At 38.2% G+C, this 17701-nt stretch overlaps 2 protein-coding genes across 5 annotated transcripts; one reads left to right on the top strand and one right to left on the bottom strand.

Annotated features, from left to right (window-relative positions):
- Positions 1–3353: 3353 nt before the first annotated feature.
- LOC101157737 (armadillo repeat-containing protein 1) lies at positions 3354–11023 on the bottom strand. 2 transcript variants are annotated; one of them, XM_011488914.3, is made up of 7 exons: positions 10780–11023; positions 9816–10036; positions 9532–9623; positions 7473–7665; positions 6849–6968; positions 6027–6101; positions 3354–5460 (listed from the first exon to the last, which is right to left on the bottom strand). In XM_011488914.3, exons 2-7 carry the CDS (start codon positions 9975–9977, stop codon positions 5269–5271), a joined length of 834 nt encoding a protein of 277 aa, XP_011487216.1. In that variant the 5' UTR covers positions 9978–10036; positions 10780–11023; the 3' UTR covers positions 3354–5268. The 2 variants fall into 2 exon arrangements, with proteins under 2 accessions (XP_011487216.1, XP_004081090.1); XM_004081042.4 differs by having other exon boundaries at positions 6849–6965; positions 10780–11019.
- Positions 11024–11238: 215 nt separating this feature from the next.
- On the top strand, positions 11239–17262 carry mtfr1 (mitochondrial fission regulator 1). 3 transcript variants are annotated; one of them, XM_004081041.3, is made up of 8 exons: positions 11239–11363; positions 11826–11880; positions 11981–12079; positions 13452–13576; positions 13678–13913; positions 14086–14329; positions 14594–14774; positions 16249–17262. In XM_004081041.3, exons 1-8 carry the CDS (start codon positions 11320–11322, stop codon positions 16294–16296), a joined length of 1032 nt encoding a protein of 343 aa, XP_004081089.1. In that variant the 5' UTR covers positions 11239–11319; the 3' UTR covers positions 16297–17262. The 3 variants fall into 3 exon arrangements, with proteins under 3 accessions (XP_004081089.1, XP_011487214.2, XP_020568162.1); XM_011488912.2 differs by having other exon boundaries at positions 11254–11363; positions 11793–11880; XM_020712503.2 differs by lacking the exon at positions 11239–11363 and adding an exon at positions 11552–11655 and having other exon boundaries at positions 11793–11880.
- The last annotated feature ends 439 nt before the right edge of the window (positions 17263–17701 follow it).

The following is a 17701-nucleotide window of genomic DNA, read 5'->3' as shown; positions in this document are numbered from 1 at the left end:
TATGCATATCATGAATTATTTTGACACTGAGACCTTTTAATTTTCCCTGGCAATTTTTTTTGCCCACCAATCAGGGTTTGAAGTGGACGTCGCCGGGCGGATGCAGGAGTGTCAGAAGACCAGAGTCTCTCCCTGGCGGGTCTAAATCATCCCGGGGACTATAATGAGCTATGGCCACAATTATCAGCACGCATCTCATCAGGGCCCTGGAAGCTGCTGCAAGAGGAGAGGCATGCAAACGTGGCCTCAGAACAAGAAATCGACTTCTGTGGACAACACGTCTGATATGAGATGGGAGGAAAGGAATGTTCCCAAGTCTTAATAAAAGGGGCTATACTTCCTGGTAACTCAAGTAACAAGTTGTTCAAGTTTAATAAGTTTTAAGCATACGTTTTAAAAAGAAAAAGTAATATTCTGCACTAGTGTTATTTGTCTAAATAACACTAGTTATTTACTTCCAATTTAAATAGTGTTATTTGTTATAAGAAGTTGCTTTTACACCTAAATGTATTACTTGATTTAGTGATGTTTAATAAATTTTTCACTTTTATTATTTTCCAGCTGTTTCTAGCCAGCTTATATATAGCTGTATAGCTTATAGCTATATATATATATATATATATATATATATATATATATATATATATATATATATATATATATATATATATATATATATATATATAATGGTTTCAGTTTTAGGGTAACACGTTATTTAATAACAAAACAATTATTTATTGATACATTAAATGGTTATTAATTGGTCGTCTCTTAAATTGTAGCTGAACTTCCATTAATTATTAACGGAAATATGTATAAAGTCATAAGTGAAATACTAATCCATCCATGAAGGATGGTTTTTTTTTATAAGATTTATATGTTTAATGGTTTTAATGCAAAATAAGTCAAGTAGAGTCAGTGAAATCCTCATAGTGCCTTGCCCAGAAGTACTTAAGTTTTTTATACATTTCATGTCCTCTTATTAATGTTCACCTTCATGTTAAATTGGAACTCTTTCAGGGACTGTAGATTTACATATTTTACTAAAAAGGGACAAAGTTTGCCAATTCTCTGACATAATATCACTTTAATTTGGACTTTTGTTTCCTACAGGTGACGTGTTGTAATGCCAGTGTATCCAGTTCAGTGTCTTTCAGTATCTTTACATCTTTGGTCAGGATCACACCTGGTTGGAGTTTGTCATTTTCACAGATGCTTCTGCTCATATGAACTATAAGATGATTGTTTGTTTGTTGTTCTCTTAACATGTTGGGTTCTTTCACCTCTAGCTTTAGTTCAACCTTCAGCCATTTTTCTAAACTGTCATCTTTAATTTATTTCTTTTTTTCTTTATTAATCTGTTTCAGGTCGTTTCAAAATAAGGTTTCCAATATTTTGCCTTTGATTTTTGGCTTTTAGGACCTTCACAAACAACAAAACCCATTTTGTTTCAAGCATTTTCTCCATGCTGGAATTAAAACTAACAAAAAGCAGAGCTGCTTATCAAATAAGACATTGACATAACAGTTCTACTACTAATTACTCATAACTTTTTTTTGTGTTGCAATAGCATGTGTTCTAAAATATAGCTCCCAATGTAAAGACTTATTCTGAATAGATCATCTAATTACTAAAATTGCATAGATTAGTTTAAAGGTTTTAATGGTGACAAGCTGTAGCTGACTGTTGACATTTTGAGTTGTCAAACAGTCAAATGTTAGGTTTAAACTCTAAAGATCATTACGTTGTAACATATTTTAGAAGAAAGTTTCACAAAGATTTATTATTCCTGAGATGCTCTTGGCCTGCCTCACTGTGTGACTCCCACTCTTCACCCGGCATCCTGCAGAGCAGGTATTACCTGAGCAAATTGGATGCTCAAACAGTCAGTCCATGACCTCCCCTCATCCCAGATGTTGACCCCCGTATAAAGAGAGACATTACGTCTCGTTACACAACAACACGGCTCCGGCGCCTCGCTCCAGATAAAGAAAAATGTCTCAATTAAATCTTCACTGGGGCCGCCGGTCCAAGAGTTATCGCCGCCTCGGCAGCGCTGATCGCTGCCCTCACACATCCTCAAAAGTTATTTGACATAAATTGCTGGAGTCACATCATTTCCTGCCACAGTCCGAGTGAGATTTACAGCTGATCCCATTGACTGGGAGCTGAACCTCCTATAAAAATCCTCGGGAGCCAATGGGGCCACAAGAGATGCACCTATCTACCCTCCATCAGAGCCTGTTCTCCTCCACAGATTAACAATGCAAATGTGCACAGGTGGGAGGGAGATACTGACAACACATTTACACACATGTATATGCAAAAGGGCTGATATGGAGGAGACTGAGTTTTATCAGAACAGATAGAAGAATAAATCAAAGTTTATCCCAGAGTTGAAGAAAAATAAGTTTGGAGGTGTCCTTAAACATTGCTGGAAGAAAGTGAGAAATCTGACGACCTGGAGTTAGGCGAAAAACTACAATAAGATCTAAAAGTCACTGAGTCGGTCAATGTGTAAAGTCTGTTAATGGTTCTTATGGATCTTTCCTACGTTTAAAACCACCAGATGGAAACGCAGTTTCATCCCGGGCCTCTCAGCAATTATCTTTGGTCATTTAATTACAAACAAGTGTTTCATTTAAATGGTGGACTTTGAGTTAGGGTTACTGTCTCTCTCTAGTGGTGATGTGTTGAAATATAAACCAACAAACCTGCGAATCAAATGCCTAAACATAAATGCTGCAAAAGACTTGGAAAAAGTCTTTATAAATTGACTATAGATGTGCATGAAAATGCTAAAAGTAAAGATTTATATCTGTTTTACTTCAAAAAAGGTTTTGGCAGAAAGCTTCATTACGTAAAAGACAGGAAATGCTTTTATTTTGAATAAATTGACCATTATAGGTACTAACCCTGATAAACTGGGAATCAAAAGAATAAACGCCTCAGGACGTTCAGAGGTCTACCTTTAAACATTATTTCTCCCCTCCGTCCATCTGAATGATGCAGCAGATAAGCGAAGGCCTTCTCCACAGCTTGGCACAGCATTTCATTGGAGGCTGAGCAGCAGCATCAGCAGCATCTATGGCTCCAGGGCTTCCAGCTGGGGCTGCCTGCTGCCTCTGCCTGCCTACCAGCGCCACGGTTGGGGTAAGTGGTGGACAGGCTACAGGACTGCCCCAAGGCACCCTCGCTTATGCACCAGTGGAAAAAAAATAAATAAATAAGTTCTGCCTCTCTGCTTGTCTTTACACTTTTGTCAACAACTGACAAAGTGGGGAGGGATGTCATGAAGATAAAAGATGTGTAGGCAAAACAAATAAACCAATAAAGACACTTTCAAAAAATTATTAATCAAACGACCAATTATGCTTTTTTTTATTTTTTTGCATTAACAGTGTATGGGAAATCTACACTTTTAAATTATGCACACATTATTTTTTACAACTGCTGTACACAAAAAAGGGATTTTTTTTTAAGTCTTTGTCTTTTTTGTCATCTGGTGGTCAATTATAAACATAAAAAGAAAATTCAGAGCAATCTTCAAGTAAGTCTTTGAGCTATGAGAAAAAAAATAAAAATACAGGAAAACAAACGGTGCAACACAGAAACTTACTGCAAAACATGGATGAGTTCATACTGTAATACTGTTGATCATTTTCACACCCAACTAAAAACTGTGGAACTTGAAACACTTTGTTCCTCTGGCTGTTGCTGAGCCACAAGGGCTACAATAAACGGGGGAAAAAAATATATGTATTGCTTTTTCACAGGACGACCGCCGCCGCCCGTTTGGGCCTTTCTGTGCCATTTCTGTTTGACTCCAACACAATGTGACACATCTGCACCATGAAAGAACAAAAGTGACCTGGTCAGCACTGTGTGCAAAAACCATTAAAGACACACGTCAGAATGATTAAACTGATTCACGAGGTTGTAAGACCTGGAGAATCAGGAAAATCCTCGCTATAAAAGCCTTTGCTGCTATCATATTTTGGGACTTAAATCATAAATGGGAATCCCTAACACTCATTTTTAAATTAAAGAACAACCTTCACATATCAGATTTGAGAATTAAGGGAATGAGGTACCAATTTTTGTAAAAACAGCCACCACCACCCCCCTCCAGCTCAGAGGACAGCATTAGTGATTCAACCTCAGAATGTCCGAGTTTGCTCCAACGTGATCTCTGCTTTAAGGACACTGCTGGCTCAATTGAGAATGAAAAAAGAACTACAACGTTGCCAAAATAAAAAATAAATCAATTTGTGGATTTCCACATAAAACACAGGGAATCGTTGACAAGCAAGCAGATAAAAGGTTTTTTTTTCATGCCGATCTGGGGTTTTACTTGTATTACAGAACGCGCGATGCTGTTGTGAGACAGGAAGCTGAATGCAGAGGTAGCCTAAGTTCTGTGCAACTCACACAAAGAGCTCCCAGTCTGTTCAAAGAGTTCCCATTGAGCCTTTCCTGCATCTTTACACAAACACATTAGCTCAGGTTTTGGACAGAAACCGCTCAATACATGGACGCATTTGCTATCATTCAGTCTCGTTCGCTGCTCCTTCAGATCGCATTTCAGTCTAAAATGCTTGGAAGACGACTAATAATGAAACAAGCTGCATTATTTCCAACTCTTCCTTGGACTAAAGTGATGTTTCTAAGAGAGCTAAAACTAAAATGCAACAATGATCACACATGCTTGAATAGATGATGAATAAATAATTACAACCAAATGTCACGAAGGCAAACACACACATTACAGATGTAGGCAGGAGGCAGGATTGGCACGAAAATGTAACAGTTGTTAAAAAAAGAAAGACAAAGTGAAGAATTTTAAAATTTTAAAGAATTGAACACTTTACCTAAAAAAAATTCAGGAAAGAGGAGATGCAAGCAACCAAATTATGAACATAAAATTAAATCACCTGCGTTTTACTTTGTCTGTGACAACATGTCTGCTTCTCAAAGCTGTTTGTTTCTGTTTGATTTATAGTTCTTTGAATATGTTGTTTAGATGCATATTATGCTAGTTTATTGTTCGCGCACAGCCAGTAGTGTGAGCATAAACATAAAGTTAGTGCAGCTTCGAGTCGGCAGTCCAGCACGTGTTGCACACCTCTGGGCGAGGTCTGTTTGCTCTACAGAGGAGATCTAGGCTAGTGAGGCAGAGCTCAGCGTGGGTCAAGAGTAAGAGATGCTATGCCTGCAGCTGGATAGTACCTTGATATTATAGGGAGAAGACAGAAAATGCATAGGCTGTCACCAGTAAAACGAGCGTGACAGGAAGTTGGCGGCTGTGCTGAGCCAGCCCATGCCATCCGTGATAGATCCTATGCGTGTGACGGCCTTGTCCTGCTCCTGGGACGGACTCTCGTCTTCAGGAAGGTAGTCTGGGATGTCTGTGTTTTCCTCTACTAGCACTGCTGTGTCTTCTTGGAATGGCACAATCATCTGGAAAAAAGAAAAATACTGACTTTAGGGGTGTTCTTCTTAATTTATAAAACATGTTTAAAAAAAATCCCTATTTTTTAAATAAAAGTTCAGTTATTTTACAACAAAACTAAATACAAACTCTGGTTCAGATCTAAAAGTAAGCCAATGCTGCCCCCTGCTGGCCATTTGTTATATCTTCCTTTGCAACTGTTTAGACAAGAACCAGCCCAGTTTTGTCAACACTAGAATTTTATTTGTAGTGAAAGCATTATTTCGTGCTGGAAAATTGAAGCTTTCCTAGTATTGATTTCCATATAACAAGGTGCAACAGGAAATGGTTAAATCCCTGACAAAAAACATGTAGCCTGCAGGCTGGGGCAGAGATGTGACTAGCTAATCACGTCATTGTGAATAAGTCTCAGCCACAGGCAGAGTGGGGGGGTTTACACTCCCTGCACACAAATACACACACTACACAGCAAACACACATACAGTGTCTGCTGTTCTTTAGGGAAACGTTTGGTTTCCATTCATGGCAAACGACAGAAGACTGAGACATGCCTGTTTCCCTCAGCTGTCCTTACCTCTCCTCCATCGTCTGTCTTCATCACCTGCTGCGCCTTCATCACTTTGGTGGAGTTGATTGCAGTTCCCAACGCCTATGAGCAAGCATTTGCATTCATTTGTGTTAATTCCTATTTTCTTTTTGTAGCAAATACACCTCAACACTGAAGCTGCATACCCAATGGGCATTTGACGCACGTTCAAGAACGCGCTAAACGTGAATGTTCACACCGAACAAGAAGGGAGGGGCTTCTTTTTCTACTGTTAACAAGCGCAAGTCTGCCACCTACAAAGAGGTTTGGTGTGAAATGTCGAAGTGGTGCAAATCTTGCTCCAGGCTTTTTCGTTCACAGCTCTATTCTGAAATATGAAAGACTTGGTGTCATATATATACGCACAAACCGCAATTATCAATTTTCCAACAGTTAGAACTTCCATGAATTAAAAGGAATGCCATCCATACGCCACTCTCAAACTGAGTGCCTGATTGGTCAAAGTTCGACTTGACTCAACTTGGAACACGTGTTCTACGGCCACGTATGTATGTAGAGTCTGAAAACAGTTGTAGAAACTTGCGTAGCTATGCATGATCTCGAGAGTTTTGAGCGTGGAAGCCAGAAACCTGGGTTTACGTGATTTTACGTCGACTTTTTATTGGAAGTAGGCCGCGTGATGCCGAGGGCAGTGGATATAATCAACTGGTTTTTTCCAATCTTATGTTAAAAAAGAGAAACATTCTGAAACAATAAAAGAATAAAAACTGTGAATAAACTAATAACAATACAGTCAATCCATTGCTCCATGTGGAAAACTGAATGTTTTCACTTCTTATAGAGGCTTACCTCTGCTTTAAGATCAGAACGGATCCTGACAACACATCGCTTTACAGCCATCTGAAACGTGAAACTGATGACTCCTCGTATCTTTAACAAAGCCTCCTCACACAGACCTCTTCGAGCCTGCTAGGAAAGGGAGAGCAGAAAAGAAAAGGAGCAACATTAAAAACAACAAATCAAACATGGGAGGAAAACCATAAAGTTTGAAAACATACCCCCAAATTATGTCTATGATTCCACATCTCATATTTGATTTTTTATTAATATTCAACAAGGAAAATAAATTGCATCTTGCTTTTTGAAAAATTCTTGCTTTAACATATTGTGTATATGACTTTCACATGCTTGAAAGGTCATCTATCTGCAGTAATGAAATCTGGCTCTAAGCTGGCTTCCTGCAGAGCAACACTCGGGTTCAGCCTCAGCGTCCTGCTGTTCAATAGCTGACATTTACAACCTGACCCCTCCACTCCCCACTCAGGTGCCAGATAGACACCCCAAGATGCTTTGGCAACACTGTGATCACGACAGCAGCAAACATATTAATCTGAAGCGAGACTTTTATCATCAGATGCCTGGTGCGTGCTCCAGCAAGAGCGATGCATGCCAATGTGTTGAGTGAAGACCTACGGAGTCATCCAGTCCATCAATGTGCAGCACTACAGTTTTGGCCCTCTTGTTGTTCGAGCCGAGGAAGAAATGGGCTTTACGCCGGCAGGAGGCAGCGGCTGCCTCGGCCTGTTCGGCTTCTTCTTTACCGGCCGACTGCAGAATCTCGTAGATCTCAGAGGCCAGCAGTTTGGTCTCCCCAGGAGATGTACTTCTGTGGGATGAGGAACAGCAAAGACCAACAGTGCAACATTAAATCAAATGTGCTGTCTTCTAATAAACAAATATTACAGGAAAACAAACGTTATAAATGTGGATTTTCTTTCAAATTAAAGTAGCTGAATCTCCTAACTCTATGCAGACGATTGAGGCGTCAACTTCATACAAAGCTGAAATTATTTACAGACTGAGTGTAGCACACATCCAAGATGGATGTCTCTGAATTTATTAGTTATTTTTAATCTCTGTGGTGCTGCCTAAAAAGGGGGAAGAGTACAACATTCTAGTGAGTTTTGTTTTCCCTTTTAAAGAACATTTCCACTAGCCAGCAGTGAATGCAGTTCATTAAAAATAAACAGAACAGTCTACTCAAACAAAAAACATCTGCAATTTAACAAACTGTTAACGTCGCTTTTTTGCATCTGGTTCCATAGCAAATAGGATCTGTTTTAATACTGTTTCATATTTAATCTAAACTAAAGATAGATGGAAAAAGCTTTGCTCAGATTAAGGTCTCCTTTTCTACAGAGCTTTGCTGTGAAATGTATTTTCATTCCATCTCTTAAAAGACAGAGTCACAGCAAAAACCCTTTTTTTTCATTAGGCTAATGTTATGCAGCGGGCCATTTGTGTTGTTTATATAGATATACAAGCAGAGTTCACAAAGAAGGAATATTTTCAAATTAAACTGTTCAATAGTCTAGTTTTCAAAAATCTCCCTGTGCTTGTTTGCCTTTCTGTTTATTAAAAAAGGGAGTAGCTCCCATTTCTAAACAATTATACAAATAAAAAACAAAGCCAGGCCTTAATGAGATGTGATGATTTGGTCTCAATAGTCAAGTTAACGAATTAGAAAAAGACCTGGCCTCAGCACAAGTATGGCATTAATTAAAATAAAAAGAACAAAACTATGTGTTTAAACATTAACAGAAATTTTTCTCATTGAGCCTATTCTTCCAAAGGTCGTTAAAAAGACTTAATAATAAAAACACCTCAAGTACTGAAAGCCTTTCATCTGTTCCTTTTAAACTCCGAAGCTTTCCCTTCATTCTCATCTTAAATCATTCTCCTCTGCATCTCCGTCTCATCTTTATAATTTTATTTTAAATAAAGAGAAGACAAAATTTCTAGCCTTATATTTTGCATAGAAGCAGCTTTTCTCGAGAAATTCTCAGCAAAAGCAGGGCAATGAGTTAAGTTTTATTGGAACACTCGCATCACTGCTTCCTTTGTCACCAAACAGCCACTTTTTCTACAATCTTTTTTAACAGTGGCTTTCTCCATTGAGGCCTAGAGGGCGCCATTTCCACTTGTTTTGTGTTTTTCCACAAGTTTGAACAGAAGAGGCTGAATATGCATCTCTTTTTAAGGAGTTCAGTTGTTAAATATAATATTTACACCTGTTTTGTGCAGTTGTGTTCAACCCTCGTTCTCAGCTTTCCACAGACAAAACAGTGACTACAACACTTTGTTGCTGTTTATCCAGGTTTTCTCTCAAAGCCAAACTAAAGACTAAATGGTGAGGAGGTTTGTTTATCAGGAACTGTGGCGCCTCAGCACAACATCCTGCAACAGACTCTTAACTAAAACAGGTTATGATAAGTAAAAAGAACAGAAATTGGGTTTGTAATAATTGGAAAATAAAATTCATGCCCTGGAAAACCATCAATTAAACAGAATGATGGGTTAGTTAGCACAATCGAATAGTTAATATATCCCAGTATTACATGAGCTTCAATCACAGTTACTCTGGGGCATCATCCTGCAAGAAGACAACTAAAAGCTTAATAGAGAATATAAAGGTTTCATGAGACATAGATACAAATAAAACGTGTGCAATGTGAAGGTAATGGAGACTTGCTTTTGCATGACATTCTGCAAACTCAGCATCATGCCCAGCTCGCTCTTCATCTTCTCCCTGTTGGCTCGACATTCTGCCAGGTAACGCACGGCCTGCAAGGAGGAGGGAAGTCATTATGTCTTCAGAGACAAAATCCAAAACAATTTACAAAAAAAAATTGTGAAAGAAACCCATCTGAAAGTCCAAAGAAAAAGTTAGATTTCGGGGATAGCAGTTTAGAATCTAAAACATCTTTTCTTTATGCACAGTAAGAATTTCAGAGAAAATGCCAGAGATTTGCTTACCAATAATGCGGAATAGACGACCTGTGGATTTGGGTGGTCAAAAAAAAGGATCAGCCCTGGCAAACAGCCTTGGTCCTCAACTATGGCCCGTCGATTAAGAGGGTCTGCAGCAAGATCTCGTAGCTGGTTCACCACGGTCAGTGCATCCATCTCTGCACTCATGGTGCTTCTGGCTTTGATGACATATGCATCAAACTGCCCTCTTCTTCCTACTGAAACTACTACACAAATAAAATCAAGAAATCTGTGATGTAATATAATAACAAAACAAAAAAATAGTAGAAAAAAAAATATTTTTAAAAATAAGGCTGTTTTCTTAGTCGGTTTAAAGGTCTGACATTAGTTAATTGAATGTTTTCTGTAAGCATTTTGTTTGTTTTGGTGGATCAAACTGCAAGAATTTAGCAAAATTGTTCAATACCTCTTTTTAAAAATGTGCTTGAATATAAGATAAATCACAAAGATTTAGTTGTAATCATATCTTTTATTTTTATTACTATTTTTTTTATTAACAAAGGAAATGCTGATTAGCGTTTGATCCATTACAGACTGTTAGTTTGGGTTTGTGACTTTCGTAGTAATTACTGTCCTCAAAATTAATGCTGTAATAAAATGCTTGTAAACTGGAAAGTAAAACTTCAGGGACTAAAGTCAGCAACAAACTAAGGCACGTGTTCCACGAGTGTTTGTCTAATATTGTCAAAACTGCGGACCACTGTCGCAAAAATGATTTTACTGAAATTGTCAATATAGAATACCATCATAGTTTAATAATATCATTTGAATAGAATTTACTTCGACGTGAATACCATGTTTTCCGTAGGAAAATGTCTATTTCTTAACCGATTAAACAAAAGTCAACTAATGTGACCCACAATTTCCCCGCATACGACACCCTGTGGTATTCAGGAGCTAGCCGGCTAAGCTAAGCTAGCAAGTGATATGTTTGTCAGTTTCTCCATACCTTGAGGTCAAGTCTTCACTAAAATCCAACCCGAACCCCACTCCACTTCCGCCACAAACTGATCTAAAATCGCCTGAGAACAACTAACTGTGTTACCATATCGGTCTAAAAGCTAAATGTTAAGAATATTTCACAGACGCAAGGCCGTGTCTCTGTCTTGCCTGCGCTTCTTTAGCTAGCAGCTGTGCGCACACTGCACAGTGTTTTGGGTTTTGTGGTGCAGCTGTTTTGTTATCAAGGGCATCCCAGTGTTCCGCGGGCATTCCGGTAATATAGAATGACAGTTCTTCATCGGGACGAACAAGGGACTAAAACGAACGCACTAGGATTTCCTTAAAAATGATTGGACATTGCCATTTGATGGAACGTGCCTGTGACGAATCATCAATCAGAACTTTCACCATGCTGAATGCTGATTGGTAATTATTTATGTCAATCAAATGGAATAACCAATAGAGTTATTTTTAGGGGCAATTCGTCCCACCTCCATGGTGAAATTTTGTCAACGCGTGTTCCTACGGTTTTCCCACACTGACGCAGATGTACCCCGGCAAGGTGGAAAGAAAACTTTACGTTACCGAACCGTACGTTGTTTTCAAACACCGATACTTATATTTAGTTCCAAATGTTTGTTTAAAAAAAAAGTTACCTTTGTATGTGTTTTTAAATTATAGCAAAGAAAAGTTTGTTTTGAAATAACCGGTCCGGCGCTAAGCGACAGTTAGCCTCTTTCTCCGCTAACCAGAATTAGGAAACCAGATTCGAGGAATGGACGCAATGTTTTCATTTTTTTTAAAGGTTATTTAAAGTTATTACCTTTTTTATCGGACTGTTATGAACAGCGAGGTTCGGGCAAAGCAGACCCAACCCAGAAGGGTATTTTAGCAATATTAAATTAGCCATTAGAAATCACATTATTTTACTTTCATAGTGGTTCAATTGAGATGTATAGTTCAGTCTTTGGGATTTTTATGATGGTTTTAATTGTTTTCTTTTTCCGTCCAAATTCTTAGATGATCTTTGTGCATTGTCTCGCCTGTTCTCAGGAGGTTTAAAGCCAAAGAATGGAGTCAAGGACATGCGTGGATTAAAATGGATTTGGTATGTTTGTGGCAGCCTGTGAAAACAGGAAAACTAAAACATAAAAATGACTTTAAAGTCTATAAAGGAGGCAGCATAACTAAATTGTCTCCCTTTGCAGGCTTTTGGATCAGCTAAGCCCTATGGGTCTTCAAGAAGTATTGTGAGAAGAATAGGTTCAAACCTTCCTTTTGGGCCTTGTCCTCGGATTCATTTTCAGGTGAGGGTGGCTTTATACTCAAAAGATTCACCGTAAAGGAAACCAGCTGCTCTGTTGGAAACTAAAGTTCTTTATAAGAGTCATGTTTTGGTTGATTTAGCCTCATACCTCTACGGTGTACCAATAAATTGCACGCCCTCTTCAAAGTCTGCTTACCTGCGCTTATGTGATTGTTTTCATTTCTGGAACATAAACAGTGCCGTCATCACATCGGGCATGTTATGTTGCTTTCTGTCTAACTTCTGGTTTTGTTCACAGGGTTAATTTTTTTTTATATTATCTCATTGGTATTTGAACAAAAGATCTGTTTTTTTCTTAAACTCTCCTGCCTTTAATACTGTTCTTTCCTCTCTTTTTGTCTTTGTTTCCAGCTTCTCTTATTTTATGGAAATGCAGTTTGTCTGCTTTAGGTCAGTTGGCTCAGCAACCTTCAACAACCTTGAGCTAGCTAAAGACTCGCTGACCTGCAGTAACCTTTCTAACATTTCGACGTGTCTATTCCTTGTGTTTTTCCTGCATGTGCTTTGGTTTCAACTGTTTTAACACTTTTTTTAAATAAGGATTAGATAACATACTAAGTGTTGAAAATTAAATATCAACTTGTTTCAAGGATATTGAAGTGGACAATTTTCTTTACACCAAAAATTTTATTTTTTACCCATTTTTTACACAGACTCTCTCAATGTAATTAAAACCTGTTTAGATGGGAAAGTATGTCCTCCTTGAATGGCTTTTGCTTGCTTTTTGACTAGCCTGATGTTATTTGCATGCATTTACGTGCGATCAAGCACAAAACCTGATCTAAATTCATGTTGGCCACACTTAATACGTGCAGTCAAGATGCACATTACTGCATAGCCCGCACGCATTTTAAGAGATCAGTGTGAAATATTGTTGTTGGTCGCACGTATTAACCGAACCCGAACACTTCCTGTGCATCCAATAAAAAGGTTCAAAACTGGCTGCATGTATTTAGAAAACTATTTTCAAATAGTTACTTTTTTTTTTTTGACAATTTCACCATATTGGCTAAAATGTGACAGTTTAGACATTTTTTTTCTGTACTACCTTGTCATATTTTTGAGTATAATCATTAAATGTTGCACTTATTTTTTTTTATATTTTAAAAAAAGTCATTACTGGTTTTCTGTGAAGTTTGCTTTTATTTTTCACAAAACTCTTTACCGTCACCACATCCTACTTTTTAAAAGGATTAGTTACTTAAATTTAGGATAAAATTAAAGTATTAGATGTATTTTGTGCTGTGGTTGCATGTCTGTAGTGGTTAAAAGTTTCTTATTTATTTATTTTAAATCGTCTGTGCTGCTGTGTCTTCTAAATAGTGATTGTGGCCTTTTCCCCTCTCTGTCAGCTTTACCCGTACTCAGAGGATGCTGGTGTCCTTATCACCACCAGGAGGCGCAACGGCCTGGTGGCCGGTCTGGCAGATATTGCCTGTATTGACAGAGAGAATGAAGACTACTCTGACGCACCCAGGTGAGAGCAGAGATCCAAAATAATGACGGCTCTCCTGTCAAGTGACCTTTTAGTCGTGACTCGTGCATCAGTAACACCTGCATTTTCCGTATTTGGAACAGGTCGGACGTCTCGCAGGGGCTCATGTTTCGAGCCCAGAGGCATCACTTTCATAGAAGACCCCTAACCCGCCAGAGGTCACTACCCAGCATGCCTGAGGGGGCTCCAGATCCGCAAAGTGCAACGGTTGCAAATGATGAGGCTTTTCAGAAAATCAGCCTTCTAGAAGCTGAACTTGCACAACTCCGAGCACAGATAGCTCAAATTGTCTTGACTCAAGAAAGGACTGCACAGTCGGGTATTAAATTATTTACTTTCATTAAAAAAACGTTTTGACAGCAGGATGTTTTATTTATTTATTTATTTGTGCATTTTTTAAACTACAATTTCACGATTTTACCTCTAGATGGCAGCAGATCTTTGTGTTGTCCAGCCTACAATTTTTTCCCCCCTTCCTTTTGTTGCACCAGCTGCTATCACAGGGGTACCTCCACACCCTCCACCTTCTGGCAGTCTGCCTCCACCACCACCACCTCCTCCTCCTCTACCACCCCCAGGTCTACAGCGAACATTTTCAGCCATTGATTTGATAAAAGAGCGCAAAGGAAAGAAGACGGACCAAGCAACAGTTTTGGATTCAAGGCCAGCAGAAATCCCCAACATGCTGGAGGTCCTGAAGGACCTCAACAAAGTTAGGCTGCGATCTGTGAATAGGTTGGTTTCAATGTCAGCTTGCAAACTACTCATACTAGATGAATGGGAAAGGATTGTCTCATTTCTGCCCCTCTGGCTTAATCAATAACATTGTTGGATATGAAACTTATTCTTATTTTAAAGTTGTACTTAAAATACTGTCTCGGTAAAAGATTTACTTTGCAAGTTTCACACAGCAATTTTGACTTGGAAAGTGAAGTTTCTTTGGTTTGTTATTGGGGTCTTCTGTGGCGAAATTCCTTTTGTTTCCAAATGTTTTTGTAGTCAGCCAGCTAAAGAAGTTGCCAAAGTGAGATCCAAAGAGCCAGTGGATGCTGCAGCTCTCATCGCCGAAGCCCTCAGGCGCAAGTTTGCTCATCGCCATCGACTCAACAGCGAGCAGGACGCTGTGGAGGATTTCAAACTTCCTATCAAAGAAGTCAAACCTCAAAGTGAAACGCCTCTGGTGAGAAAAAATCTGTTTGTCTCATTCATACAGAATCAATTTAAACGTAGAGTCAGTGGTTCTATTGTTTATCTATTGGGGAACAAAACGCTGAAATGGTCCAGGAAGCATGTTTAAACTACCCTGACTTTAATCCTGAACTCTGGCTGAAATCCGCCTGAACCTGCTTACTCTGGGTATGTCGGTTCCAAAAGACCGGATATGAGTTGACATGAGTTAGCGTAATTGCGCTCAAGTACATGAAGTACATGAAGACATTCTCAATGGATCAGCAATTTCCGGAGTCACCATGGAAACGCGTGAGACGGAGTCTGAGATTTTAATGACGGCGTATGAAGATTACAAGAAAATAAGTAATACGGCTGCATCCGCAAAAGAAAGAGTTTCTGCTTGTAGTAGAACAAAGTAAACGCATGAGTTTCTGATCTTATTTTCATTTTCCTTGTGACACATAGATATATATATTTATATATATCAATTTAACAATTGAGTTACATTTATTCAACCTAATTTCTTACGTCTATAAAACTTAATTAGTGTTTATACAACTCAAATTTAAATATTTATCTAACTAAATGTCATATTACTTCCATTCATTTTTTTTCCATCTTAATTTATTATAATTCTTCAACTCTCATATGGCTAAGTTTGAGCCTGCAGATATTCTAATTTTTATAACATTAAAAGGAAAGAAACATTTTACATGGAATGCATACAATCATTTACCAATATTCCGACATTGTCATTACAGAATGGGGCAGTAGGGTTGCTATATATATTCATCATCCTCTCCCTCCCTCTCACTCATGGTGCAGAGACTTAAGCATAGTAGGACAAAATAACTCGGCAAAACACAGTAAAACAGCTAAACAACTAAACATATTTAGACAAAAACCCACACTTAAACCCAAATCCGTCCAGACAGGCAAAGGGAATTGTATCCCACAATTCCTTGCGGTGCCGATCTAACAGCAGCACCAAAGTTACACCTACTTAATTGAATTAATTTGAATGAAAGCAAAATAACTGTTTGATAACTGTGTTATTTTTAAGCTGACTTAACAAAAAAAAGATTTATCTTAACTGAAGCAAATAATTAAGTTAGATCAAAGTAAAAAAGTTTATCTTTTTAACATCCATACGTGGTCTTATCACCCTCTCATGGTGGAAAAAGTATCATCTGAGCTTCTTCATCCACTAAATCATCTTCAAATGAACACGTCATGCTGCTTCACCTCTCTGAAAACAAACTAACCTTCAACAAAACCTGCTCCATACCTAATTATGTTCAGAGCATGAGTTGCTATGGCAACTTGACATACCCTGAAACATACCTCCATTTCTGGAACCTGAGGTTATCCACTTCCTTAGCCTCAAACTTACTTTGGGAGCTAGCATAACCTGCTTTCTGGAATACCCCCCTGTTGTGTGAAGCTTTCCTGCTGTGTTTTATCTGTTTCTTTTGTCTTCACAGTTCGGGCAGCACATGTTGAAGGCAACTGGAAAGAGAACGTGTCTATAAGCAGTAGTGTCCACGGCCTGGATAAATGTGGAACAAATGAAGTAAACCTTTTAATTTCAGCAGCCTGTGGAATGACAGAGGATTTTCCTTGAATGGCTCGTTTCAGTCATAGTTGCATGCACAAATGTGGCTAGTTTTGCACTTTTATATTTATCATCTTATTGTTTTGAGTTGTTAAAAACTAACAATAACAAAAATTAAGAGTTTTATTTTTTAATCTTTTTTTGCATTGTGTTAAACGTATTTGCGCATATCAGGACTTGTTCAGTTTTGTATTTTGCAGGCTGTGTGTGTCGACAAGCAGTTCTACCATTAAAGAAAAATGTTTTCAGAAATGGAAATTCATGCTTTGTTGTACACATTTACAAATAGATCAATTTATATTTAAGACTTGTTTGTTTCAAGTATTAAATTAGATTTTAACAGTGAATTGTCAATCATTAAGTAAAGGGGATAAAGTCAAACGTAAATGTTATATCTTCTGTGCCTGTACAGGTTAGATGTCACTTTCTGTTATTTGTTTTTGAATAATTTTGCTTTTTAGGACAGAAATACATTCCACTGATGCTTCTGAATTTTTAGTTTTTTTTAAATTAAATTATTCATATACTTTGTTGGGAATTCTTGGTTGAAATTTTCGGTACGTGACCAGATCTTTCCTCTGTAGTGAGGAGTCATTAGTCACCCAAAACAATAAGTTCACAATGTAAACTGGATGAGGGGGCTTTTTTTGTAGACTCAGCTCAAAAGCACTTCTTGAAACCTGAGTCACATTGGGGCACATTAGGGCATTTGAAGCATTTCTGGATGAGTGGGCGTCTGTGTGGAACCTGCTCTGAGTAAACACTTACCTTTTATAAAGGGCAGGTGAGCCGAGTGTGTCAGTAAGTGATCTCCTTTTGAGATTTTGGAGACTAATTTCAAACTATGTTGTCAAATCTTTCAATAAAAAATCAAATTTCCTTATCTTGTCTGATTTTCTTTATTTCATTGAAGCAATAATTTGTTTTTTTTTGGCAGCCATTCAAGCTGTTAAAAGACCCACTCCAACAAAAACTGTAACATGTTCTTGTGATGTTTTTCTGAAATTGGAAGACATATTTGGAAAATTAAGCTGAAAATTGCATCTCTGAGTATTTCTTTGTTCAAACCGTAAATCAGGAGCAGATGAAAAAATGTAGTTTGAAAAAGAGCTTAGAAAATGCACTGGGAAGAGGGGGCGGGGTTGCTACCACCAATCGGCCTGCCCCCAAGTCAAGCAAATTTCTAATGAACTGCTGCTCTACCGTCCTCGAAAAGTAAACATTTTTGGATTTGGGCTAAAAACAGCATGATCATAATTTAAAGACCACTGGGAACGCTTTTAACCCTTGTCCTGTCTTAGATGACCCCACCCTTATATTGA

This window comes from Oryzias latipes, chromosome 20 (genome assembly GCF_002234675.1).
Source record: "Oryzias latipes chromosome 20, ASM223467v1".
Lineage (NCBI taxonomy): Eukaryota > Metazoa > Chordata > Actinopteri > Beloniformes > Adrianichthyidae > Oryzias > Oryzias latipes.
Note: the sequence above shows the minus strand (reverse complement) of the source record. Positions and strands in the feature narration are given on the sequence as shown.